The 27,753-nt window shown below is 37.7% G+C and overlaps 1 protein-coding gene across 4 annotated transcripts in view; it reads left to right on the top strand.

Annotated features, from left to right (window-relative positions):
• The window catches only part of LOC146003536 (phospholipid-transporting ATPase ABCA3-like), a 98,724-nt gene that overhangs the window by 52,369 nt on the left and 18,602 nt on the right, over window positions 1-27,753 (top strand). For 3 of the 4 annotated variants that reach the window (XM_083141827.1, XM_083141828.1, XM_083141830.1), the window contains exons 12-19: window positions 1,968-2,053; window positions 5,408-5,520; window positions 7,353-7,589; window positions 9,683-9,962; window positions 18,559-18,681; window positions 20,161-20,376; window positions 24,357-24,620; window positions 25,939-26,180. In XM_083141827.1, coding sequence (XP_082997953.1) covers window positions 1,968-2,053; window positions 5,408-5,520; window positions 7,353-7,589; window positions 9,683-9,962; window positions 18,559-18,681; window positions 20,161-20,376; window positions 24,357-24,620; window positions 25,939-26,180 — 1,561 coding nt within the window. The remainder of the gene's footprint in view (window positions 1-1,967; window positions 2,054-5,407; window positions 5,521-7,352; window positions 7,590-9,682; window positions 9,963-18,558; window positions 18,682-20,160; window positions 20,377-24,356; window positions 24,621-25,938; window positions 26,181-27,753) is intronic. The other variant, XM_083141829.1, reaches the window with a different exon arrangement.

The raw sequence follows: 27,753 nt of genomic DNA, 5'->3' as shown, positions 1-27,753 counted from the left end.
TCCCATACCCTGGCTGAAATCTCAGGAGAAAAGTTGTTATGCTTAAACCAGGAAACTCTAACCTCCATGCATGTAGCCAGAACCAAAGCATGATGCCTTGGACCGCACAGCTACGGTGTGGGACTTAAAGCAGTTATACTAACTTTTTTTGTACATAGGCATAGGTTCATGATAACTAAAATTATTTACATGAAATTTATACGTGATAATTAAATACAGTAAAGTCAATGTCTAATCTCCATGAGGTGATAAACGACATCCTCCTCTGTGTCAATGTAAGCTCAAGGTAAATTCTGTTCTTTAACTCTCCATTAGGCACGTGGGTACAGGTGTCATCCATCGATATTCATTGTAAAATTGTAATGCTGTGAACTATACTGCACATGGGTGCTTTTGTGTAGCTGATCGTTCTTTCTTTATCTTCTAAGCATAGATCTCCTGCATTTCTAAACCACTTAATGTTACAATGCTAAGGTCAGTTGCATGTTTGGTGTACACCTGTCCCCCCTGCACCAAAATACATGACAAGAAAAATATCAATGCATCGAAAGCCAGAGCACACTGCAGATTCCATTCTTCTATGAAAGTGGGATAGTGAGGAAGGAGAGGACATGTAGCTCGTAGCTATGTATTAGTGCCGAAAGTGAACATGACACTGCTTTGGTTGTTATGTATTTAGGTGCATGGGGATAACTGTACACCAAGCACGCGTTAACTTTACAATATTACATCATTTTAAAAGAGCAGCAGAAAATTGCAGCTGATTGCAGAAAAAAGACAAAGAAAAGACATTTTGCATGCACAATCTGTATAATTCATGGTATATTTCATACTTTACCAGGTGTGCTGGTTAATAATTCTTAATTGATCCGAAAGAAAACAAGTGTATCTGGGGAGAAAGGTAACAAATGCTTTATTCAAAGTATGCACCATCGCTAACTATACATTTTGCCCATTTGTCCATCAAATTGTGGATGCCCTACCAGAAAAATCATTAACATTTTGTGGTGATCCAGTCAGCAAGCCATTGTTCGACATCTTCGTAATTGTTGAAGTGTTGCTGGGAAAGTGAGTAAGATATTGATGAAAACAAGTGGTAGTCCGAAGGGGTTAAGTCTGGTGCGTATGGCGGGTGGGGCAAGAATTCCCAGCCAAGTGCAGAAATGGTGTCTCTGACGCCTTTCACTGTGTGTGATGAGGGATTGTCATGCTGCAAAATCACTTTTCCGTGTCTTTTCACCCAATCTGGATCTTTGCCATGGCATGAAGACGATCAGATATGGTTTGGCGACCAACAGTGCTTGCAATTCGGCGTCTTGGAATTTTTTCGGCTGGCCCAGGCGATTTTTGTGTTTCAAGCCGAAATCACTTTTGAATCATTGGAACCAACGCACACACGCGTCTTGTGTTAGGACATTGTCACCGTACGTTTCCACAAGGATACGATGGCTTTCACTCGCGTTTTTCTTTTGATTGAACAAGAAAAGCAAACTGTGCTGCACATGCTCCTTATTTGGTTTGAAGGTCAACATGTTTCCCACACAAACCCAATATCACGATCACTCGCACTCGGTTGCACATCCACGCCGTTTTGACAGGTACTGTCCTGGCAACACACTGACGTAACAGTTGAGACTGTGCACCAACCGTTGCTTCCAGCACCATCCAGTGACGAAATTAAGAATTATTAACTGGCACACCTGGTCAACATAGTTAAAGGGTTGGGGCACAGTTGTATCCCACGTGCCTATGCATGTTACAGAAAATGGTGTGCCTAACAGAGGGTTAAGTAGTTGCATAGAAAGAAATTGTGTTTTGCATGAGGGCATGGCAGATTGAAACCATGATTGTGTTCTTATTTATGCCACACCCAGTACATGCATAGGTAATTAAAACTATAAAAGTTTTAGCATGCATTATTGATGATGCAAGATCAGTGTTTCAATCTAAGACAGACTTATTTTCAGGGTATTGAAGTTGGAACAGAAGGATGTGGCCATTTCAGTGGAGGAGAAAGAGGATGATGATGCTTTGCTGAAAGCCTACATTACAGGTTGGTTCCCTCTGTTCTTCCTTGTAGTGTTACAGAGAAGACTCATATACATTTTGGAGGCTCCTTTAAGACAAAGCTCTACAGTGGCATGCTCATGATTTTTGAAAGGGAGGGGTTACTTGTTTTAGTTGTCACCTCTAATTTTAACAACCAATAGCGATAGCGAACTTACTAATCTGTTACATCCCTAACATACCGGGCGTATCAGAAAGAATTGAAGGGTTCCTAAAATTCATTTCGCATAAAGTATTGAACTATTGAAGTTACGCTAGTGAAACCAGTCCAGAACGTTTGAGGAACACAGTTTTTTTGACACCTACAAATGTTCAATGTGTGCACCACTGGTGACACGGTGGTACATATCGACACAATAGTCCAACTCTTGCCACACTCGTATCATCATGGGCCTGTTGACAATGTCTATCGCTGCAATGTTACACATGCTCCCTTAGGTAGGAATGTGAACTCTCCGTTTAACAAAAAAAAAGGTACAAACTAGGGATGTGCCGAAGCCGATTAAAGATGTATGAAAATCGGCCGAAATTGACACATCGACATCGGTATCGGAATCGGCAAAAATCCGATATTTAAACCGGTACAGATTATACTAGAGTTTTTACCTTCTAATAAGTTTTATATTCTAGTTTTGTAAGATTTATTGAAAATTTGGTTATGATTCATCATTATTGTAGAGTTTTTGTAATAAAATTATTGCAAACTCAACCTAACTATAAATCGGAAATAAAACAGTACATTGCTGAACCAGGATCTGCTGTTGTATTGGAAATTCAAAAATGATTATTCAAACCTGAAGCAAGTCCTGAGAAAATACTTGGGCATACCTGCTGCATCAGTATTCAGTGATTGAGTGTTCAGTGTTGCTGAACAGATTTGAGATAAGAGAAGAAGCAGGTTATTCCTGAAGTGCTTCCAAATCTCGTGTTTCTGAAGTTGAATCTGGCAGAACAGGAATTCATTTTGCATTTGAAAGAACTGCTGCTGTACTAATGTTTAATCTCTTGAGAATACATGTTCTTCTTAAAGGTTCACATAACATTTTGTAGATGCAAATGTACATTCGCATCTCTTGAGAATGTATATGTATATACATATGATATGCAATAGAAATGTACATAGCAAATTTATTTTTGTCATGCTGAAAATAACATCCCATTTCTGTTTAATAATCTTATGTATCGGAATTGGTTAAATATCGGCATCGGTATCGGTTCCAAAAGTTATCGGTGAGTACATCGGCATCGGTAAATTTTCAGCTTCGTCACATCCCTAGTACAAACTGTTTCCTTCCCTCGTTCGTTCTGGACTGGTTTTATTATAATATAATTAAGCCTTGTTTCCATATTAAAAACACTAAGTTGCTGACCAAAGCAGTTTATTAAGATAAAAACACTTAACTTAGTGTTTTTGGTTTTATTAGCGTAAGTTCAGTAGTTTACTTGCGATAAATTTTTGTAACCCCTCAATTATTTCTGGAACACCTGGTATATTAATATGCTGGAGTTTTGTTTAAAAATATTGCTAGATTAACATAGAAGGTAATAGGAATATTAAAGTAACTGACACCCAGTCACAAAATCTACTTTAGTCACACAATATTGGGCCAAAAGTTAACGAAAATGGAACATTTTTTCTGTGATTCAAAGATCGTAAAAGTGCATGTTGCCATTTTGAATAAATTAAAAAAGTATCAGTAATTATATATGAAGTCCTGCTTTGTAATATTGATACATCAGTATCAGTTTGACCCTATACCTTGTCCCAGCTAACTGTGGAGCAGGGCCGTGCATAGCAGCAGAGGAGGAGGAGGGAAATCGAGTGGTGAAAGCGCAGTGTTGCCAACCGTACGGTCCTGACTGTACATGTATGGAAATTTCATGGCATGTACGGACCTACGGTCCAGACCTTAGTCTGTATGCTAAATGTACGGCTTATCAAAATTTGCACTTGCTGTTTTATCCCTAATATTTACCTAAGAAATTCTTAAACCAAGCGTACGGACCTGGAGACAAAACTACAGTCCGTTTGTCATGTGTGTACGGTATTGTCACTTTGAAAAGTTTGCAACGCTTACAGAACGAAGCAGGGAAATTGGGTAACTCCAGTCGTCCATTATGCAATCCCGTTTCTCTCACTGTTCATTGGTGGAGCTGTCTCGTGTCACTACTTGCGCAGAGACTTGTTCTCGTTTGCCTGGTCTACAGTTAGCTGAGTTCAATATTTAAGTTGAAAACTTATTATATATTTTCATTGAGTAGGTACAGTACATGATTCGTGTTGTGGGGAGCAGATTCAGGTGTGTGTAACTCCAGCCTGTATGACAAGTGTAAGACGTGGAGTGGAATTTGATTTTTTTTTCTCAGTTCCGTCAATTGTTTACCATTAATTTGTCATGGTTGATAACATTCAGGATTTTTTAAAAAATCAAAGGGTTTAAAATGTCAAAAGAAGGCATTGCTCAGAGTGTTAATTTTTCAAAAAATCTTCAACTTGATGTCTTTTGTTACTCTAAACATTTAACTGTTTTCAATGATACAGTATTTATTGTCTAAGAAGTGAAAGAGGAAGGGATTATCTACGAAGTTAAATGTAAAGAATGTCAGAGTATGTACATAGGAGAAACGAAAAAGGGGCTGAAAGACAGGTTGAAACAACATAGGGATGACGTACGACTTAAGAGAGAGAGAAATGCAATATTTAAACATACGAGAGAAACAGGACATGACATAGAGTGTGATGAGGCTAAGCAGATAGGAAGGAAGAAGAGAATACTAGTGAGAAAATGGAAGGAGGTCAAGGAAATAGAGAAGAAAGGTGAAGAAGGCACAATGAACTGGAATGGGGGAGTGAAGTAAACAAAGAATGGAAGAAGGTGTTAGAAAGAGTGGGAAGGACAAGAGAGAAAGAGGAGAGAAGAAGGAAGAAGAAAGAAGGAAAAAGAGTGTGAGATAAAGAGTCCAATCACATTCACTTTTAGGTGAAAGTAGGGTTGACAAGGGAAAGCCACCTGCTAGAATGTTCCAGAACAACTTTCTAATAGTCTGGAGGGGAGTATTTTTGTGTATATATATTGTCCTGTTTTGTACCTTGTTACATTTGTACTTGGTGCAGAGTCTGAAGAAGACCTTGCTAGAAGGTTGAAACGTTATGTTTAGTTTATGTTTTATAATGAAATAAATTTCTGCCTTGGTCAGCATCTTGAGTTTTTCAACAAAACTTGTGAATGACTGAAAACTGTCTTTGTGAAGCTTGCTCATGCTTTCCTTTCCCTAAATTCACTGTGAAGTATAAATGTACGTGATCAACATCTATAATTTCTCCAATTAATCTTTCCAGGCACTTCTGAAAGGAAATTGAAAGGGTGCATGTTATTCTGTCAACATTTACTAGCCCTGAACTTAAAGAAGTGTATACATGTGCATAGAAGATGGCTAGTCAGTTTTTTACTGGTTTGTATTATGTGTAACCACCACAAGTTCTGTCCCTAAATATTAGGCTCAGTCAATAAATAATGAGGCAGACGATATTTCACAGTACTTACATAACGAACCTCAGAAGTATTGTCCGCCACTGTTTAGGCATTTATCCCATTGTGACACCAGTCGCAATATGGCATGCTCGTAGAACTCCTTTGGCTGCTGTTGGAACCAATTGCACACATATACTCCTTGACGTCATCATCCGATTGAAACTGTTGTCCCCGCAGTGATTTGTGAGCTCACCGAAAATGTGGAAGTCACACGGGGACAGATCCGGACTATAGGGGAGCAGGAGGCTTAGGACTTCCCACTTGAATTTTTTCAGACATTCCTTTGTTGCATTAGCTGTGTGTGGTTTAGCATTGTCATGCAATAGGACAACACCACGAGAAAGGTGACAAGGAGGTTTCGATTTGATTGCCTTCCTGAGCTTCGTTAACGCTTCATTGACCGTAGCTCAATGCTCCAGAAAGTCGATGAGGAGCGGTCCCTTGCAATCGAAGAAGAATGAAAGCATGACTTTGCCGGCACTAGTGTAGAGGATCTTGAACTGTTTTGGTGGAGGGGAATCTGCGTGCTACCACTGACGACTGGACACGGCCGCTGCTCGGTTAGCAGCCTTTGCGCATACCTTGCCAGACACGTAACGCCATCTAGAGAAAAAACCTGAACGAATCAGTTTCGTCACACCTTCATCTCCCTTTCAGGCCCATCGACCCATTTCTCACTACTATAGTTTTGGTGTAATATCCTCTGCCTCGTTATTTATTGACTGAGCCTCATATATTAGTTCCGCTTGCTTCTAATTCCAGATAGATGCTAGATGTTTTATGTAATTGTTTCACTCTTGGTTATCGGTATTAGTAAATTTCAAATCAGTATTGCATTTGTAAAATGCACAAATTGTAGATGGGACTTCTGATTATCATTTGGGTGACCGGAGTTCCATTCCCAGAGTGAGGGCTTAGTGGTAATGCTGTCACCTTGTAATCAAGGGGTCAATACTTAGTGGAGGCACATGGTGGTTTGGATCCCACTTTAAAATGTATGTCTAGTCTCGATTAGCCTTTCTGTGCATAACGTGGACTTAGGCCCACTTTAGACGAAAGCATTTTCCTTAGCAGTTTTCTTAACATTTATGCCATGACCGAAATGCTATCATGTAAAGTGAAAAATCTTCTGGCATTTCAGATGCCATGGCATATTTCATAGGATAGAATTGGTCCTATTTCCGTAGCATTTTTCAAAGCATAACCAATCAGAAGTGACCTGTAGGTCATGAGTGCAGATGTAATGGTGCATGAGTGAGATGTAAACAATGTATCACTTTACATTTTTAAAAGCCGATAACTATTCAGTCAAGAGCAATAATGTTTCCTAGAAAAAGGTGTTAGGTACAAAGCAATGGCCCAACTTAAATACATACTTTATAGTGTATACATTACACGCATGTAAGAATAAATTAGTTGTTTCAATTGTAAACACAGGGCACTGGCTCATCTCATACGCCTTTTGTACTGTATATATTATCTAATGTTCTCTGCACGCTTCACATTGCAATCGCAAATGCTAACTGGAATGTTACAGGAAATGCTTCTGTGTACAGTATTGTCTGCTACAAAAAGTGCTATAAGATTTTTAGAAGCATTTATGCTAGCAAAAATGCTTCTGTCTAAAGCTTTAAGAAGAAACGCAAGGTGGGTGAATGATCACATGAATTGTAACTTTAGTTAGTGTAAATTTGACTACTTATCTAGCTTCCGCCCCTGTAGTAGCATAAATGCTCTTTTCTTACATTGTAGATTTTTCTCGTTCTCCTTTTAATTGTCCCAACGGTGCTCGAAACGGAGAGGCGTGCTGACATGGGATCCTACTGGACCAAACCTGAGGATATCATGAAACATTTGAACATGACAGGAAAAGGAAGTACTGGTTCGAGAGGCTTTTATTACTATGCATTGTCACCTGATTGCTTGTACCTGTGGCCTTATGGAGAAACGTGCAGTGAGGCATGGCAAATTCCAATAAGTGATAAGGAAGTAAGTCCGGTACTGGAACATGTTTTCTTAAATATTTAATTTTATGTAATATGTTTTTGTCTTTAATCAGAGAAATTATATAAGGTATGCCCAAATGAAAAGGTGACCTTTGCTGTTGCGGCGTTGTACCTAATCGAAGAAGGCAAATATGGAACACACAAATTTTGTGAAAATTGACAAACTACCAACCACATGATTAGGTGTAAAACGAAGCAAGAAATGCATCCAGTAGACCGAACATCATAGCCTACCAGTCAGAAGGTCAGCAGTCATCTCAGGGGAAGTGGGAAGTGAACCAACGATATGAGAAATGGTAAAAACGTATTCAAAATGAAGTGTCAATATCGGATTTTGTCTCAGCCTACATGTCAAATATCAACAACAATACATTTTATTGGACTTACAGCTTACATGTGGCTGTTTGCGCCCAGCTACATGTCAAATATTTGCAGATCTCGTTGCAAGGTTGATATCTACAGGTTTGTGTCCAGATGCCTTGTGGTACTTTTGTGCTGATAACGGAAGTATCCAAGGTTCACATTGTTACATTACGGCTAAAACATTTACAACCACAGTAACAATCTAATTATGAATCAGTAGCAAATATACTGCTCTGTTCACAGTTGCAAACTATTACATGTGTATCTGGTGCATAGATAAACACAGTCGTCGAAGAGCTTGTTTTATTACTATTTATATCCCTGTATTTTCAACCAATTTTGTCACTTGCCCCATAATGCCCTGAATAAACATTATATTATGTGTTACTTACCTTTGGAATTTTGAGTTCTTTCATTTCTATTTTGTCATGTGTTCAGTGTGTCACAGACAACTAGTATCAGAAGGACGAAGTGGATAGACTTAATTTTAGATGCCAACTTGGTAACTAGATTTGCAAATATTTGACATGTAAGCTGAGACAAAATTCGATATGACCACTTCCACTTGAATTCTATTTTCTTTCTACCATTTTTCGTGTCGTTTGTTTACTTCCTGTTAGGTTAAAGAACGTGTTTTCTTGCTTTCTTTTACGGTACATAATGTGGCTGATTGTAGCTATGTCATTTTTCACAGAATATGAGTGTTCCTGGCAACTCTGGAATGCATAGCTTCACAACGGGATATGACATCACAAATGCAATCAAATATTGCGTGTGGTTGCCACCATTCAGGTGGCAAAACGGGCTTTTTTGAACAACTGTAGCACTGAAATGATGCATCAACGAGAAAAATGTTACTGAGAAATGTTGTTTGTTTTGATGTCCTCTATACGTTTCCGTGGTCCATGGGTGCCATTAAAATGACACCCTGTATAAAAGAAAAAAGGTTTGATCTAAAGTTGTGCCATAGTTTTCATGGAACCAATTGAGCTACCAAGTAGTCTGACATAGGGTGACCATAATATTTTGACCCAAAAACAGGACATCTCAAGGAGATCAGTTTACCTCCCCCGCTCCTGAAAAATTATTGTTATTATTACCGTATTATTATTATTGTTTATTAAAGGATGGATCACATAAATGATACATCATAAACAAAAAAAAAAGGGAAAATATGATCTCCCATTGTCAAAAGGTATTAATTATTGTAATCTCGGCGTGACTTACATATATAACATTTCCCGTCCTTTCTGATCAGCCTTTGATGTTAGTCCTATGCTGAAGTTGAGTAATGCCAGAAGTATTCAGCAGAACAACCAATCTTCTTGAGAGCACCTTTATTCTTCATCAACCGTTTATAAATCTCGCCAAAAACCTTACCCCACATATCAGACACATAACTCTAGATTTTTCTTTTGAGTTTGTGTCAAGATGCAGGAACCTTAAATTCTTGTTGCAATTCCGTAAAGAAACTGCATGCTTATTCACTGCTCTCCAAATAAAGGAATCCATACAAACAATACATCTATTTTAGCATGAAATGTCAGGGGATACACCTCTGAAATGGTACTGTCCCGGTCAAAACGGGATATATGGTCATCCTAGTCTGACAGTATTTTCCAATTCTGAGTTGGCAGTGAAGATTGAAAGAGTAACCTTTTGTTTGTTTTAGAATTCTGTTCTCACTTAAGTGTATGTTTTCACCCCTGACAGACAAATCTACCTCATTCGGACATTGAACTGCAAATGCTGTGGATATGGGGGCCTCCAGGTGCTTTCATATTCCTTGTAGCAAGCTTCATAGAATTGCCGCAGAAGGAAGCCTCGTCAAAATTCAAGGAACTGCAATTCATGGCTGGTGTCAGTCCATCTGTTTACTGGATCGTTAATTTCTTCTGGGATTTTATGATGTACGAGATTGCTGTAGCTCTTGGTGTGCTTGTCTTGTACATGGTGGACACAAAATTTATCCTGTTTCAGCCAGAGAGCATGTGTGAGTATTGTCTTTAATTCCTGTATGTACAGTGGGAACCATTCTAATTCCCGGACGACGGGAGGGAAGCTTCTCCTTCCAGACAGCTGTGGCTGCGAGCCTGTCGCTGGGGACGAGCCAAGTCAGGTGGTTTCTACCTGCCTGCTACATCACAAGGGCATCGCGCTACATGGAGCTCAGAAGCCCCAACTGCGAAGGTTGCGGGAAAGAAATGAAAATATGTTTTTGCACATTATGTGTGCACATTTCGGCAAGGGGATATGTGCATGATGACTATCATATGACCACGCCGATACATACTGCATTTAGGACATTTTAGGGTTAATTTCCGATTGAAACTAAATAAGAATTATCGAAATAGAGGGCAAGTATTCTCGAGTAATACAGAGTTCGAAACTCTAGATGCATTTTTTTAATTAAAGTGTATTGATTACTGAAGTGATAACAAGATCAAAGAACCTGGCAAGGGGTGGGAAAAAAACATGGGAGGGAATAGTGAAGTTAGTGGCTTTTTTAACATTTTCATTCATCTCATTCTATATACGCCTACATACGAATAATGGTGATATAATTTCTCAGTTTGGTTCCTCCCTTTCCCTATTCATTTCAATTTTGAGAAGTGTGAGTTTTATTAGCACAGAATATTGACCTAGGGTAAAGATATCTGAAAACCTGTTTCTTCTTGTTTTGGTGACTTTGATTCCAATCTGCGCTGCATGTTGAATGGAAGGATCAAGGTGTTATTCAAACTGGTAAAATATGTTCAAATTATGGCTGCTCTCAAACTCTTTGACATATACTCTGAGGTAATAATTTTCCCAGAAGCTCACATTTCTGGAAAAATTATTCAGTTCTTATTATTATTAACTTTATTAATATTAAATTCTGTTTTTATACTGTGAAATACACATTATATAAAATGAAAGACGACTGATTCCCTTAAAGAAAAACAATAAACAAATCTGTGTTTGATTGGACTTGAATTCTACCGCTCATTCTAATGGCTTGAACACGTAGCTGGGAAAATGCTAAGAATTTGTATACATGAAGGCTGAACAGTTTTTTGGTATGAACCGCAACATAATGTTATCCTTTGTTGTTTACTATAATCACTGGGTTTTCCGAGGTACAAGAGGGAGGGTTGTATTGACGTTTTATTATCTAGGCTGTTCTCGCTTAGGCCCAAAGCTACACTTGACCGACCAGGTGGGGGGGGGGGGGCACAAGTTGTTTCCAGTTACTATATGTAGATGGTTACTCTACAATACATAAAGTTATGGTATATATATTGCATATATTTCTGAATATACATACCTCAATATAAACTTGTTTTTGTAATTTTGCCTAATTTGTAAGAAATAATTTTAAACCATTTATGTTGTCAGTTAAAAATTGCTCCTTAGTTTGGCGTAGCAGTAACATCGTCGTCTCGGTTTCGACACTTGGTGGAGACACATAGTTCTTCTGATCTCACTTTAAACTGTAAATCCAGTCTGCAATTAGTATAAAATTCCGCACACGTATTTATATTAAGTTTACAGAAGGATGGTAATTTATTTCAATGGTTTAAAAAGAAAAGGGTTACATCCCGGGGAAGCACCTCCCCTCCACAACCGTTATCACTTTGAAATGCCACCTAAGATTATATGAATTTCAGTAATTCTTTGTTCTGTATTGGGACTGCGAACCTTACTTTTATTGCCTTTTCTGACAATAAAATGAAGGAATGATTCGGAAGTCAATCTAGAAGATGAAAACCAATACAATGTCAGGAAGGTGCATGTGAGGAGGGGGACATTCTCCCACCTAACTACAGGATAGGCTCTTTTCCTGGCATTTTTAACTTTTGATTTTCCACTAAGGATGGAAATTTATACTTTGATATGATATCAGGAAATAATTGAATTGGATTGATTTGATGTTTTAAGTCCACTTTACGCACAGTAAGGCTAATCGGGACTGGACACACAGTTTATATTGTGATCCGAACCACTATGTTCCTCCACCGGGACCCCTTGATTACAAGGTGACAACGCTACCACTGTGCCATCGGGAAGACCTGATATGATGTCAGGAAATGAGAATTGATAAGTCACAAATGGGAGAGATGAAGCCAGACACGTTTCATTTAGTTCAATTATATCCATAGAAAACACTTGTTCAGGACGTAATTCAAAACCGCCCACGGTTTGAACCAGAGACTAGTTCAATCTGTCCTTAATGACATTATAGATTGTGATGTGATTAATGGTGAAACATGATTGATTATTGCAAACTGAAATCTGTCTTCTCTATTAGTGCAGAGAGCATGAAAATTTCGCATCATAAATTTTATTTATTAGAATAATACTTAAATGACAAGAACATGTTGCATTCTATTTTCTCTACATTTCTTCAAATAAATGAAATTATGAGAGGCATTCAATCAAGCCTGGAGTTTTGATTACTCAGAATAACGGAACACATTTGGACGAATAGCAAATACTTTTATTTCTCATGTCATCCTCCTCTACACTAATTCCAGCGTATCACCGGTGCTTGGATACCAACAGCGTAGAAAGGTTTGTCGGTGTGTCTAGGCCTTGAGGGCAAGGAAATTCATTGACAAATATATTTTCTGTGCATCAAACGTGTGAGGGGTAGCCTATATACCAAAAGTATGTTAGTTATGCTTTAAAGTGTGCCAATAGCTAACCATCCTTCGAAGTATCCGACTGCTATAACAATTCCAGATAAAATGATCTACACTTGTTGCAGTTATCGTGAACACAAATTTGGTGACGTCATCTTAGCATCACGGGCCTCATCTAAACTATGCACAATATTTGAGTTTCTTTTAATTCCATAATCTAACACTCTTGTGAGTCTCCGTCTCTAAGCTTCCCAATAATCTAATCTTGGCAGTGATTGAAAATGTACAAACTGACCAAAATTTACAGGTGTGTGTGTGTGCAGGTTTTGTTGGTAGAAATTCGCTCTCACCGAAGCAAATTCAGGCAGGGTTTGAAAATAACTAGTTTCAAATAACAGTTACTTTCTCGAGTAACTGTAAGTAGATACTTTGTGAAACGATAAACTGTGCCTCGGTTACGTTTTCAGGTAAGGAGCATGGGCGTCGTGAGAGGGGATCGAACAGGTACGTACGCCCCCTGGAATTTCGTTTCATTCACACAAAGTTGCATGAACTTTGCTATTTTTTATTGTAAATGACAGAAATAAAGTTCACTTAGTTAGTATTCGAACAGAATAATAAAAGAAAAAGAGGCATTAGATAGAAAGCATTGGGTTTTGAAAAAGGAAAGGGTTACATCCTGAGGAAGCACCTGCAGAAACTAGGTTATGTTTTACATACTTTACTTTTTTTATAACAAGAATAAATGGTTCTACACTTTCCTTCCAAAACTTAGTGGTATGTGAAAGGCAAACAACAGACATTGTATGAGTAAAATATCCATCTAACTTTTAAAGCTTTCACTTGAACAAGGTGTGTAAATGATAAGATCGCATAACTGTACATTTCAGTGCACGAACTGTAGGAAATGTAAAAAAGATAATTAAGTCAGTTGTGCTGGACATTCACTCATCTGGTGGATCAAGTAGAAAAGTCACCCAATGATAATACTAATATTAATAAATTAGGAATAAAATTGATATATTTTTATTAGTATTTAATTGATATTGTGTGAATGATTTGTGTATGTGTGGCCACTGATGAACCAAAATGTGCTTGCCTGTTGGGCCAAGATGGGTCTGCCTAATTTGTACGATGCACGCCAAGGAAAATGATGGTACTTACTGCGTGTCGCTTATCACAAACCCATGCCTCTGGAGTGGAGGACCATATTGTATTCCATAAGGTGATTCGACTCGGATGATTGCAAATGACACTCATTGATAATAACGATGATATATTGACTAAAACAAAAGATTACATGTATGTACAAACTTGCTGCAATGCAACGCGATGGACGGAATGAAATCACCTCGCACACTCGGCCATATTGTCTCGCGAACTGACTGAGCGTCACTCTCTCTTTGTTCGAGATTAAACATAAAACAAAACTGAAAGCCCCTGACATCTATTGATAAAAATATCAAACATATCAATTATGACTTGAGACATTGTGTAATAATCATAACCATGATGATCGTTATTATTAACATTTCTGGGCCTCACAGATGGCGTAGTGGCCACGTCATCGACTTGTAATCAAGGGGTCTGGGCTTCGATTCCCGGTGGAGGCATTTAGTGGTTTGCATCTCATTTTAAATTGTAGGTCCGGTCCCGATTACCCATTCTGTGCATGAAGTGGAATTAAAGCAACAATTCAATCAAACGGTTCAATTCTATATTATTTCTACTATAGATTGCCTGACTCCCCCTTCCATTCACAAAAATTTCTGGCGACAACCATGGTAAGGAGTTCACTAATAAAAAAAACAACAACTATGATTTGCTCAAACTTTTTTAAAAAGTTAATAGTTATGCGTAGACGTTTTTGCAACGTGGATTCTTAGATGTGGTTATTCAGGTCCACCTTGAATTTTATGTCTATTTTCATGGGCGTTTAAAATAATTTATTGAAAATGAATGTTCACTTTTGAGGATAAAGTCAAGGAAAGCTTGCCTTCAGTTCAAGCATGTTGAATGTTCTACGAGGTTTAGCTTATCTACAAATAACATCGTTACTCTTTAAAGTAACGGTAAAGTCTCGAAGTCAGTTAAATTCCATAAACAAGTAACTGGGCAAAATACTACAACTGGCTTACTTTTACGAAGTAACTTTACAAAGTCTGAATGCAACAAGCACACGATCTTTCATCTGTCTGTAGAGGATACTTTGTTTAAAAAAAATTCAACTTGGTTTTCAATAATTCATTTTCATTTCTTATATGTTGGAAAATAGTTCAACAAAGTAAAATTAATACGTAAAACTACTCGTCCAGGGAGACTCGAACTTATAACGAATAGTTATTTTATTAGCTTGAGATACTCTAGTATTTCGCCTTTAGCAAAGTTGATCTGTTACATTAATTACGTGCATATGCTACATGTATACTCTCCTAGCTATGTATTGTAACTATTTATAATAAAATACTTTGGGAAAATGATGGAAATTAACACGGTCTTATCAGGTTGCCGCCCGGTGATTTTGTTGAAATACAGCATTGTGTAATCTATGAACTTCCCTTTCTAAACATAAAAACAAATTGATGATATTGAATAAAAAAGATCATTTTCACAGGATTCAAACTCTCAAACAAACACCCCTCTGGTCTACTGGCAGACGCATCATCAATCTTGCCTTGACATTCCGCAATGTAGTGTTGAGTTACAATCGTATTATTTTAAAATATATAATCACGTGTTTTGAAAGTAATAAATCCTTTATTCCTCTCAAAATCCATGCATTCCCTTTGGTGAATGCTGTTAGAGGAGTGTTGTTAGTACGCAAAAACCGGTTCTGCAGCTTGCCTGGGATTTCAAGCATGCCAGATGTTCATTGCAGACACCACTTGGCTCGTACCTAGCGACAGTATCCTACCTGCCTGGAGGGGAAAACTTCCCCGCTGTTTAGGAATAGAAATAATTCCCACTGTACATATTGCTTGCATGTTTTTCGATACATCATTTCAGGAGAACACACTTCTTTCTGCACACATTTATTTGTAATTTTATCAATGCCATCTGCAGTTAAAACAATTGAAGAGATTTAATAATAAAGAAACAGTAATGTTGTATATTTCAATTTTTGTTATTTATAGGGATGGGAGAGATTATCGATGCTCTATCGTTATCAGCCGATATAGACATATCCGTAAAATTGCTGATTATTTTACCGATCCGATATATCTGAGGTTAATTTTAAGGTTAAAGTATTATATTTTTCTGTTAAAATCATCTTGTAATTTAGTGCAAATTTCTGCCATTTTGTTATAATTTTTATGGATAATCTCCATGCCCTACATTTTAAAAAAGTGAATGTCTAAACATGCAACTTCTTTTGCACTGCAGTCACCTGGAAACAAACCTTTATTAAAAAGGTCAATGAACCATTCAGGTTCTTCAAGTACCATATGGAATTTTATATCTGATCGGTAGAATATCGGTTATTGGTATCAGTAAATTTTTATCGTTACGTTATTGGTATCAGCCAAAATTTCATATCGGCCCATCCCAAGTTATTTAGCATCACTTTTCTGCCAGTTTTGACAAATTGCAATGATGAGGTTGATTGATGATGAGATAAAATTTATGAAAGAACCCTAACAAGAAACACTTATACGATGCTCCACCTTTTCTTTATCTCACACACTGAGAATTATTCGTTATTGGCCAACATGTTGCAGCCTGTTGATTGCAATGTGCACCAACTTAGAATAAAGCAACATGTGGTTTTGCAAAACAGAATAGGAACAACATGACAAGGTGAATCGCTTAAAATTAATATAAATACCCTTTCAACATTTCTGCTTAGATGCATGGCTGAGGAGAGTCCTGCTCTCGACAAAAATGTCTAGCAACTCTACTCCTGCAAATTGGTTTCTCCTACTTACCGTATTTACTTGTGTATAATGTGCACTTTTTTCCAAAATTTTTGCCCCCAAAAACTGTGGTGCGTATTATGCATGGAATAATTCAGACAGCCAACATGAAACTGTACAGGGTCATTCAATGATTTGGAGACACTTGCATTGATTTTTCATGTTTAGGGAACCCTATCATGTTATATATTGTTGTAAAGCTTGAATCCTGCAGTTTATGAATATGGAAACAGTATTCCATTCAAGATAATGACACTAATGTGAAATGCGGTTGAAATAAGTTCATCAAAAAATGAAGAAACGTTCTGATTTTTATGGTACTTTGGATAAAAGAAAACAAGAAAAAATATAATAAAAATTAAAATGTATTACTGGCCAAATAATATGACATACATGGAGTGTGTAAATTCCTTAATGAAATAAATCTTGTGGTGCTAACTGCTATTTGGAAGGTCCTGAATGTGCCTCGTATAAATGTTACATTAGTCACGGAAAGAAAAAGTATATATTTTGAAAAAGAAGGAATGAACAATTGAATAGATATGTCATCATTCACTCTTGATCAGCATAGCAACAGATTTACAACCTACAACTAAGAAAGCCATTTCTTGAATCTGGATTGTACTGCGCATTTTATTCGAGATATAATTTTTTGTCACTTTTACCCATCTAAAACCAGAGTGCGCATTATACATGCACGCACACTATACACGCGTAAATACGGTATATTCCTTTGATCATAAGCCATTCTGTGACTGGCAGGATCGTCATTTAATCTAAGGCCAGAGCTTGACAAAGTGGCTTTTTCATTGGACCATGCATAGTCAGTGCATCCAATCCCATCGCTGCTGTTTTCTGGCTTTCAAGATGGGGGCCCTATACTTCTTTTCAAGTAGCTCTCCAGTTTTCCTCATAACACTGGGTCAAGACCTAAATTTTAAGAGCTTACGCTGGAAATTAAACCCAGGAACACTAGTCCTAAAGGCAAGAGCGCTAACCATTTGACTACATATGAACCAGTGTGCAAGTATCGTTCAACGTTGACCGAGCCATTTGTGATAAATAAGTGGTAAATAGCTGGAGAACGATAAAACTGCCAGACGATATACCTTCATCCTTTGTGAATATTGCGTGTTCACCCCGATGCATTTGGTGCATGCACTGTAGTGTTAGCAAAAATGGCAGCAAGTAGTGTGTCTGTAGGTGTGGAGCAGTGGTGTATGATCAAATTTCTTGTGAAGGAGAACCAGAAGCCAGCTGAAATTTTGAGAAGGTTGCAAGCACAGTATGGGAAACAAACAATGTTACAGGCAAGAATGTACGAATGATGTCGACAGTTTCGTGATGAATGCTAGTTGCTGATGAATGAACTGCATGGATACATTTATCCGACTGGGATATACAAAGTGCTCTTTACGTATGTGGATTTTTTTTGGGGAAAGGTTCATGATTAATGCCCAGTATTTCTGCACATCGATGAGGGATGCCGTACATAATGCCATTCACAAGAAAAGACCAGGGATGTTGTCTACAAATATCATTGTTCACCATGACAATGCATGGCCCCACATCCTCAGTTTGACAGCAACAATCTCTGAAAGGGTTTTGCTCCATGTTCTTACACTGGTCTTGGTCGTTGGTGATCATGAAATTTGTTTGAGCTGCTTAAGGAGCATATGGGAAGGAAGAAATTGAAGACAGATGAAGTACTGACAAAAGATATCCTGCAGCTTCTACGACACCAATCAACTTCCTTCTATGCCAGAGGACTCAGAGAACTGATAAAATGATGACAGTGGTTCTTGGATGCTCAGGGGGATTCCTTTTAAAATCTCGCATAGTTTGGTGCTTGTAGGACTTTCCAATTTTTTCATAGAAATAAAAGTCTCGGTCAACCTTGAAGGACCCTTGTATGAATTAAATATTTGAGGAAAGAGAGAGAGAGAGCATGTGAGAGTGAGAGAGATCTATTTATTCATATGCTGGCATAAGATTTAAGCTATTCTTTAATTAAATACGTGGATGGATATATTTATTATTTCTGTTTCAGTCTCATTGTTCCTTGTTTTGACACTATATGGAATTTCTGGATCAGCATCGGCGTACTATTCAAGTCTATTAGCCAAGACACTTAGTTCAGGATTTGCAGTGTTCATTCTTGTGAATGTGTTTGGTATGTAATTTTTCTGCATTCTTGTATTAGAATTTGAATTGCAAAGTATTTTTCACGTTACATTGTTATTATTTTGCATCACTTTTCTGCCCCTCTTTGAATGACGGTGATGAAGAGTTGAAATAACATTTGTAACTTCAGAACAAGTTGCCATAATATTGAAGTGTTAGCATTAGTTCATAGCAGTATCACTTCAGCTGGACACTGACCTTCGTAGGTATTCCTGGCTCTTTCTCTCCCCCAGTTGTCTTCAGAGGAGGAGAGGTATTTCTCGATGGGTGTCAACACACTCAGTTACAGAGTAAAAATTGTAGGGGTAAAATCGCTCTCCCAAAGCAATGTTGCCAAGCATCCTTCTGTTTTTTGAAAGTTGTTCTTATTTGTGTTTTTGTAGAATGTTTGCATGTTTTTTGTACTATTTTTATATGCTTTTTTGAGGTGCTCACCATATTGTTGGAGAAAACTCTCTCTCGCTTTACAGTATGTGTGGCAACATGTGGTGTATCTGACGCTCATTTGTTTCATCCCACTAGCAACATTGTGCCTTGTGACTCAAAAATGCCCGATGTCAGTCAAAGAAAATTCCACAGATCCAGTGTTTCCCAGATGCCAGCTGGAAATGCGACCAGTGTAATGTAGAAAGCAGGCAATTTACTTAAAATTTATGGTTTCTCTTCACAGTGTGTGTGTGTGTGTTACTTGCTAACAGGGTGGATAAAATTAATGATTTTTATTTTTAATCATTTTTTATTACTTTTTTATTTTAATCTATTTTTTATTTTAAAAAAATCATAAAATTGCGTGTATGTTTTTTGGCACTGTAATGTAGATATATGTTTTTCGTAGAAAGGGTTTTTCTGGTAGAAGGCCCTGTAAAATATTTAAACAGTTTGATTAAAGCAAATAAAAAATTATATGTAAATATACATTTTTCTGTTTCCGATACTGTATAAATGAACCTACTATGGAAATGTGTGTTGATGAAACCATAATAATTTCAGTAACTTTTCTTCCAGTGAAAATAAAACATTATGGGTGTACTGTTTAATTGTAACTTAAAATAGTTTTTGTAGCTGAATGTTGGTGATTTTTTAAATGATAATTTGCGAAATATCAGGTACCATGTTTATTTATAGCTTAATGATAATGATGCTATTTACGGTTTAAGACTATTAGTATTTTGTATATTATTCTACACAAAATGTTAGCTATTTTTGCCTATGAATTTTAAATCGAGAGAAATTGAAGTGTGTTTATAGTTTACACATTGCATTTCCTTTGGTGTGAGCTTCAACCCATCAGTACATGTATTTTGATACCTTTCTTTTCTTTTCTTAGAGACTCATAAACTCTATTCAATGATTACAAGATTAATGTACTTCTATCAAAAGTGATTCTGATATCTACACATTCCTTATGTATACTTTTCTATAAATGATTTCATTAAAGTGATTTAAATCAGACCACCTTTCTTTCTAGGTATGATATTTGTGCAACTCGGAGATCCAATCAATGGTAAAGAGGAGTTCTTTGGAACGGCAATTCTACTCTTGTACCCTATACCTGCTGTCCCATTTGTGCATGCTATAAGAAACATCCATCTGATAGCTGAACAAAACTACAAGTGCAAATATCTCTCATGGATAATTTGTCCTTTATCCTCAGATGTGAATGTGACTTCTGATGTTTGCTGTGGTTAGTTTCATACTTATGTCTGTAGATGTAACTTTTTTTTCTTTTGGTGGTGGAGATTTCAATGGGATGTAACATGTTAATTATTTTTTTTTAAAAAATCCCAAATGTTACTACATTAATCTGAATTCCATATGATTAATTGTCAACATGGCCTTAAAATCATAGAAAAATTCTACACTTTTTTCAGCATTACCTATTTCCATCATTATGAAGTGAAACAAATATGCACCGTGGACCAAAAGTTACAATGGGATATTATTTATAGTGCAACAATGTATTATTCCCAAGTGATTCATTGATTGATTGATTGATTTCGTGTTTTAAGTCCACTTTATGCACAGTAAGGCTAATCGAGACTGGACAGTTTAAAGTGGAATCCGAACCACTATGTGCCTCCACCGGGAATCAAATCCCGGGACCCCTTGATTACAAGGTGACGACGCAACCACTGCCCCATCGGGAGGCCCTATTCGCAAGTGAGATTGAAATAAAAGTTGTAGGTTGAGATTAGTGTTTATCCTGCACACATATCATCATGTGGGACCCAGAGGGATGTAACTCCAATTTATGAAATTTACAGGAGAGAGGAAATAATATATTCTTAAGAGTAAATTAGAGATACTTGACTCCACCTTACTGCTAAGAATTGGAAATTAAGATATGTCAGTCCAACTCCAAATAGAGCCCTTCAGAGGAGTTAATTTAAACTAGGGCTGAGCTGATACTGATGTATCAGTATCAGCTGATACCAGTGGTATCGGTATCAGAAAGTATCGATTAAAATTTATTAGCCGATACTTTACCGGCATTTTGGTCTTTGACAGACTCCACAAAAATGCCTCGCAGCAATTTCGCGGAGACTAATTATCCTGGAAATTATCCAAAATTCGAAGTTTTCTTATATTTTGCACCAGTTTTGTGTGAAAATCTAAATTTTGTGATAAGGTAACATGTAATTTTATATTCTGATGTCATTCTCAAATATTTAAAGCAAAAATCCTGGTAATTTGATGCATATAATTAGAGTTTTCGTTTGAAGTCGACTTGATGCGGAGAAAGGCTAATCCTGACTGGACCTACAGTTTAAAATGGGATCCAACCACCATATGGCATATAATTAGCACACTAGCATTAATATAAATTTTGAACAACTTTAATTATTACAATTTTTTTCAATCATCGGTATCGGTGGGAATCGGTAAGAGTATTGGCATCGGTTCAAATTGATATCGGCTCAGCCCTAATTTAAACAAAACTGAAAACTGCAATATTAGAGTTTCGTTCCTCTGGTTTTCATGCAACAATATGTTGTGTGGTAATAATTCTTCTGTTTTCTGATAGAGGTCAGTCAATCCCAATACTATTGTTAGGAGTCAGGTTTCCCAATAGAGGTAACATACTGAGAATTGAGATCTGCACTGGCATTTATCTTACAGATCCTTGTTGTGTTTTACTCCTTGATGTGTCTTGTTCAGTTCAGTTCAGTTCAGTTTCTGCATTGATTACCTCATTTTCTTTCACAGTAATAATACTGGTGTATCAGTATCTGGTGGTGATTTTTGATCCACCCAGTACATGAGTAACTATGTTTAAAAAGATAAAAGTACGTATTAACTCATTTATAAATTATGGAATTTTCTGTGATTGTGGTAGGTGTTAGTAAATAAATATGTCCTTAACAAAAATATAACTTTTCTTCTCTGGATATTGAGAGTGGACAAATTGCGGAAATTTGTCAAAATATGTGATTTGTTCCTTTGATAGTAATGTAATGAATATAATCCTTCTTGATAGCATTCATTGTTTGTTGCACTTTACTTCAAAACAATAAAATTATGTATGTTATGTAAACAAGCACTATGTTTCGTGAATTGGCAATGTTTCAACACCAACAGTTTTTCTGCCTTTGTTTCTGTAAGGACTGAAAAACTATGAATATGTATTTACATTATTCATGATTCATTTCTATTTGCAGTGAACATAGATATACATTATCTGTGCTGAAAAGGTTAAAAAGGTCTGCAACTGCGTTCTAGTTTTTAACATTGTGTATTTACTCATGTGTAATGCACACCTTTTGCAAAATTTTTGGCACCCAAAACTGTGGTGCGTATTATGCACAGAATAATTCAAACAGCCTACATGAAACCACGAATGTTTTCACTATGTCACTGCATATAACACGTATATATCAGCAGACACAATTACAAATTACCAGGTTAGATTTCTCTAGTAATGGGGGGTGGGGGACACTACGAAAGTAAAATGGCCATTTCCTATAATTTTTCACTTTGTAACAGAACATTTTGCTACACCAATCATCACACGGGATGTTTATCAGTGGTATTTGTCAGGCAAGAAATAAGAGAAAATAACTTTCTGAGCACTGCAAATCCATAACATAATTTTGATCTCACTTTCTTCTAAAAAGTGCTCCCCTGTGCATAGCACCATGCCATGAAGGCGTATAGGGGGTGTGGGGGTAATGCCCCACACTTTCTTGATCCGGTCGTGAGTGAGGGTAATGTGATCAGCATCACGCCCCTGCCCACCTTTACCCCCCAGAGTTTTCCCCAGGTACCCATGTTATTCGATGCTGGGTGGACGCCGGGGCCGCTTCCATCATTAGAAAAGTTCCCGGATTTGAACCGGTCGGGGATCGAACCCGGGACCTTTAGCATGGTAGTCAGACGCGTTACCGACTGAGCCACCGTGGCCAACTCTCACTTTCTTCTACTACAGAATAAACAAGGTGGTTACAGAAGTGAAAGCTTTGGGATGCACAGTGGAGGGAGAGGGGGAAGGTGTGGGTTGATGACTCATTGATAGGGAGACAAATTTATGGTAAATAAAAACTGAGGAGAGTGGTAAATAAAATGTTAGATCAGCGATGGAAAAAAAAATTGGCACACACTTTTTCATCATGAGAGGAAACAACATACAAAGGAGCTATAAATTGATAAACTACTTCATTTTTATATACTGTACACATACACAAGTACTTAGATGTCCAACCAAAAAGAAAACATCAACACAAAATCACTTCATTTCTAAATTGCATATCTCAAGTGATTTATTCATTGTATGTATTTAAAGGATATCCTTGCTGTCCAACAAATAAAATAATCACTACTGCACACACACAAACACATGTTGAAAATCACTTGATGATAAACAAAATTCACTCATGACTGAACACGCATGACACCATTGTTTCCCTTGATGTGCGGGAACAGACTAATCTTCTTGCTGCTACAGCTAGCAAGTTCAATGAAACTGGAAGTTGAGTAGACATTCGGGGGAAGAAAGGAATGCAGCTTGACAGGAAACGAAGTTTTCGAACTGAGATTATGTGCATGGGAAATCCCAATTTGCAGCATCTTCCTGGCGTGATCGAAGATAAAACGTTCTTCAGCTGCAAGTGGTAGGAAACTTTAGGCAAGCGTTTCGTTACAAATCAACAGTTTGCGCGCACAACCTCGATTGCCGGTTTTTGCGTGTTTTCTACTTTGATGATATTTCACGGTTATTTCACGAAAAAGCATTCATTTTGTGGAAAAGCACACATTTTGCATTACTTCGCGAATAAAACTCATGCATATTTCATCATTCATCATTGGGGGTGTAGTTACGTGCAGAATGTTCAAAATTGCATCTTTTTTTCACATTTCGCGATTTCACGCATCGCGAAAATTCAATGTCCCTACTCATTGAATAGGTATGATGTCATTTGCTCTGATCAGCATAACATCAATGTCATGACGTACAACTAAGAAAGCTATTTCTTGAACCTGAATTGTACTGCACATTATATACAATCTGTAATTGTTTGTCACTTTTCCATATCAAAAACCAGGGTGCGCATTATACATGCGTAAATATGGTATGTTTGTAGAAGCCACATGATGTGCTCAAAGCATGATAGGTTAGTCTTTCTACCTTCGTTAAGAGACTCAAATGATCTGTTTTTCTCCTTGTAGATGATAACTGCACAACTGCAGGATGTTACACCCCACTGAAGTATCTGGAGTGGCCGACAAAACAGAATCCACTTGGAGTGTTGCGTCAGGCAGTTTATTTGGTTCTGGATGCAGTACTGTATTGGATTCTTGTGTTCATTATTGACCTTAGATGGTATATTGCTTTTTCTGATTGGGTGACTAACACCTTTTCTGAAATACATAAGGGTGAGTCCCACGATGAAGACGTCATCCAGGAAAAGGAAAGGATTGAAATTCTTACAGGTACACTTGAAATGATGCTTATTCTGTTACACTTACTGCGGGCCTCCATGGCAGAGTGGTTAGCATAACATGCTAAGATGCCAGAGGTGCCGGATTTGAATCCCAACCTTGGCATGGGTGTTATTTGTGAGTGTCCATTAATCAATTTCATCATATCATCACTCATCCTCATGATGGATGTGATAAACGTGGTTTAAGTGGTATGTACATGAGGTTTTGTGTTTCCATGTTGCACAATTGGATAGGTTTTTTTTTTCGATTAATTTTGCTCCAAAAGCTGTACCCTTAGCATGTGAAGGCAGTGAGCCTTTCAAATTAATCGGAAAGAAACTATCCAATTGTGCAACGTGGAAAACATGAAACCTCATGTATGTATCACTCATACTTATCTTCGCGATTAGCCAAAAATTGCAGATATGTGAAGTAAAGTAAACCAAATGAACAACAACCTTTACCAATTCCCACCAATACCTATGCTTGAATGCTGCAACTTGTAAAGGGAAGCAAGAGAATAGTGAAGAATAGGTTCCTGGATAGTTATGCACTTGAAATTCCCAAACTATGCACTAAAAAGGTGTAAAATATGCACTGATACACTGATATGCCTATATCGGCCGATACTGATAGAGTACCTGCTGGCCCCGTGGCGGAGTGGTTAGCACATTGTGCTACAACGTCAGGGGTCCCAGGTTCAAATCCCGGCCTAGGCATGGATGTTCGCGAGTGTCAATTCATCATGTCATCACTCATCCCCATCTTCGCAAATTAGCCAAAAGTGGCACAATTAGCGAAGTAAAATAATGCAAATCAATGATAGACTACTAATTAATCTGTCCCTTCCCTACTTTAAACTAACGCTACGTTTCGAGAGAGCACCTCTTCTCTCGTCTTCAGGTGAACAGATTTATTTTGCCAGTGGTGGGAATCGCACTGAATTATGGAGGGTGCCATGGAGTAGTTGGTTAGCACAATTTATAGTAAAATCACAGGTCCGTCTTAGGTTCGATTCACACCACCTGAAGACGAGGGAAGAAGTGCTCTCTCGAAATGTAATGTTAGAGTAAGTATAGTTTAAAGTAGGGATGGGACGGATCCATCAGTACTTTTATCAGTATCAGCAGATATAGGCATATCGGTGTATCTGTAAAATTACTGATTTCCTTACCGATCTGAAATGTCTATAATTATCTTATAATTTGGTGCAAAATTATGCTAGTATAGACGCTTTATTGGTATTTGCCAAAATTTCATATCAGCCAATCCCTAATGCCACGAACAGTAGAAAGAGTATTTAATGTGCTTTTCTTGTCCTTTCCAGAAAGTGAATCTTGGGATGGTGAAAAGGAAGTTCTGATGGTCCGTGAGGTCGCAAGAGAGTATTGCACAACCACTCCTGTGAGAGACGTGAGCTTTTCTGTGTTGGGTGGCGAGTGTATGGGAATTTTGGGAATCGATGGCTCTGGGAAGACTGTACTTATTCAAATGCTTGCGGGACAAATTACACCTTCTAGAGGAGAAATCTACTATTTTGGGAAAATGCTCAGGACAAACCGAAAAGAGGTTAGGCAATGCAGTTAGGTCCATTTCATACAGAAGTAAAGACTGTCTCAAAAATACGAGACATTTTGAAACAGGGGTATAGAGAAGAGATTGATTGATTGATTGATTTGGTGTTTTAAGTCCACTTTATGCTCAGTAAGGCTAATCGGGACTGGACCTACAGTTTAAAGTGGGATCCGAACCACTATGTGCCTCCACCGGCTATCAAACCCGAGACCCCTTGATTACAAGGCGACGACGATACCACTGCACCATCGGGGAGGCCTATAGAGAAGAGAATAAAGAGATTTAATCATGGAAGTGAATAATACAGAGGATGCCATTGCACACATATTGCTGAGGAGATTGGTAGGTTTATAACTTGATGATGACAGTCTTTTCCAAGCAACCACTCCTGCAGTCATAGACCGACATCCTACATAGCTCGACGTAACATGTCCACAGCAATTAGCGATTTTTCAGTTGTAGCAGGTCATGTCGAAAGGATCTGTGAAGAAATTGCCCAGGTTTCTGTAGGCATGTTATATCAAACTATGCAGGATGTCCATAGACAACCGCAGGAATGGTTGTTTTGAAAAGGTCATCATCTAGTAGACGTCATCCACAAGTCATAAACCTACTCATCTCTTCAGCGGTATGTAATTATGTATTTGCATCCTCTGCGCTATTCATTTCCATGATTATATCTCTTGCAACTATTTAATCTCCTCTCCGTACCTCTGTTTCAAAATGTCCCATCTTTTCGAGACACGCTTTATGTAGGTTAAATGTGACCAATGGTGCTGAAACGTATTTGTTTAGGATGGGGACAACTTAACAATATATTCTATGGAGGGATTGGCGAGGTATTTTTAACCAGAAATATAAGTAATCACCTTTCCTATTTTCGTTATTAAATTACTAGATGATATACGATGGTTACTCGCAAAATCAACCTTCAGAGAGCTGGTAAGAAAAAGGGGGGTTAGTATATGCATTGATTACATACATATCTACACCACGGGGCCTCCCCAGTGACCTTGTAATCAAAGGTCCTGGATTTGATATCCAGTGGAGGCATATAGTGGTTCGGATCCCAATTTAAACTGTAGATCCAGTTTCAATTAGCTTTTCTCTTCATAAAATAAACTTAAAACTGCAAACAAACAAATATCTACATTACTCCTCAGCATAATCACTATGCAATTTGAATTTGAATTTGATCTTAAAATTTTGCACCTGTCACATTATACGGGGTCCAGCCCCTTACCAGAACTAAAATAGCATAATTGCAGTGTCGTGTTACTAAAATATTAAAATTTTCTGACTTTCATTAAAAGCTGAGGCTGTAAAGAGGCACTCCACACACACAAGGACAAAAAACAGGACAACACACACAAAATTATACTGGCCATAGTGCCAGTCGCCAGAGCCTCGTTCGCCTGTAAAATGCAGTCCAGGGTGTACTATGTGGAAGCGAGGTTGACTTTTGGGCACCTGTGTGGAAGGTCACCCCTTACACCCCACTATGCAATTTGAGATCCTTGTCATAACAGGGTCAACTGATGTGGGTAGAGTACAAATAAATTGGTTC

Source organism: Lepisma saccharinum, chromosome 20 (assembly GCF_977018435.1).
Source record: "Lepisma saccharinum chromosome 20, izLepSacc3.1, whole genome shotgun sequence".
Taxonomy (NCBI): Eukaryota; Metazoa; Arthropoda; class Insecta; order Zygentoma; family Lepismatidae; genus Lepisma; species Lepisma saccharinum.
Note: the sequence above shows the minus strand (reverse complement) of the source record. Positions and strands in the feature narration are given on the sequence as shown.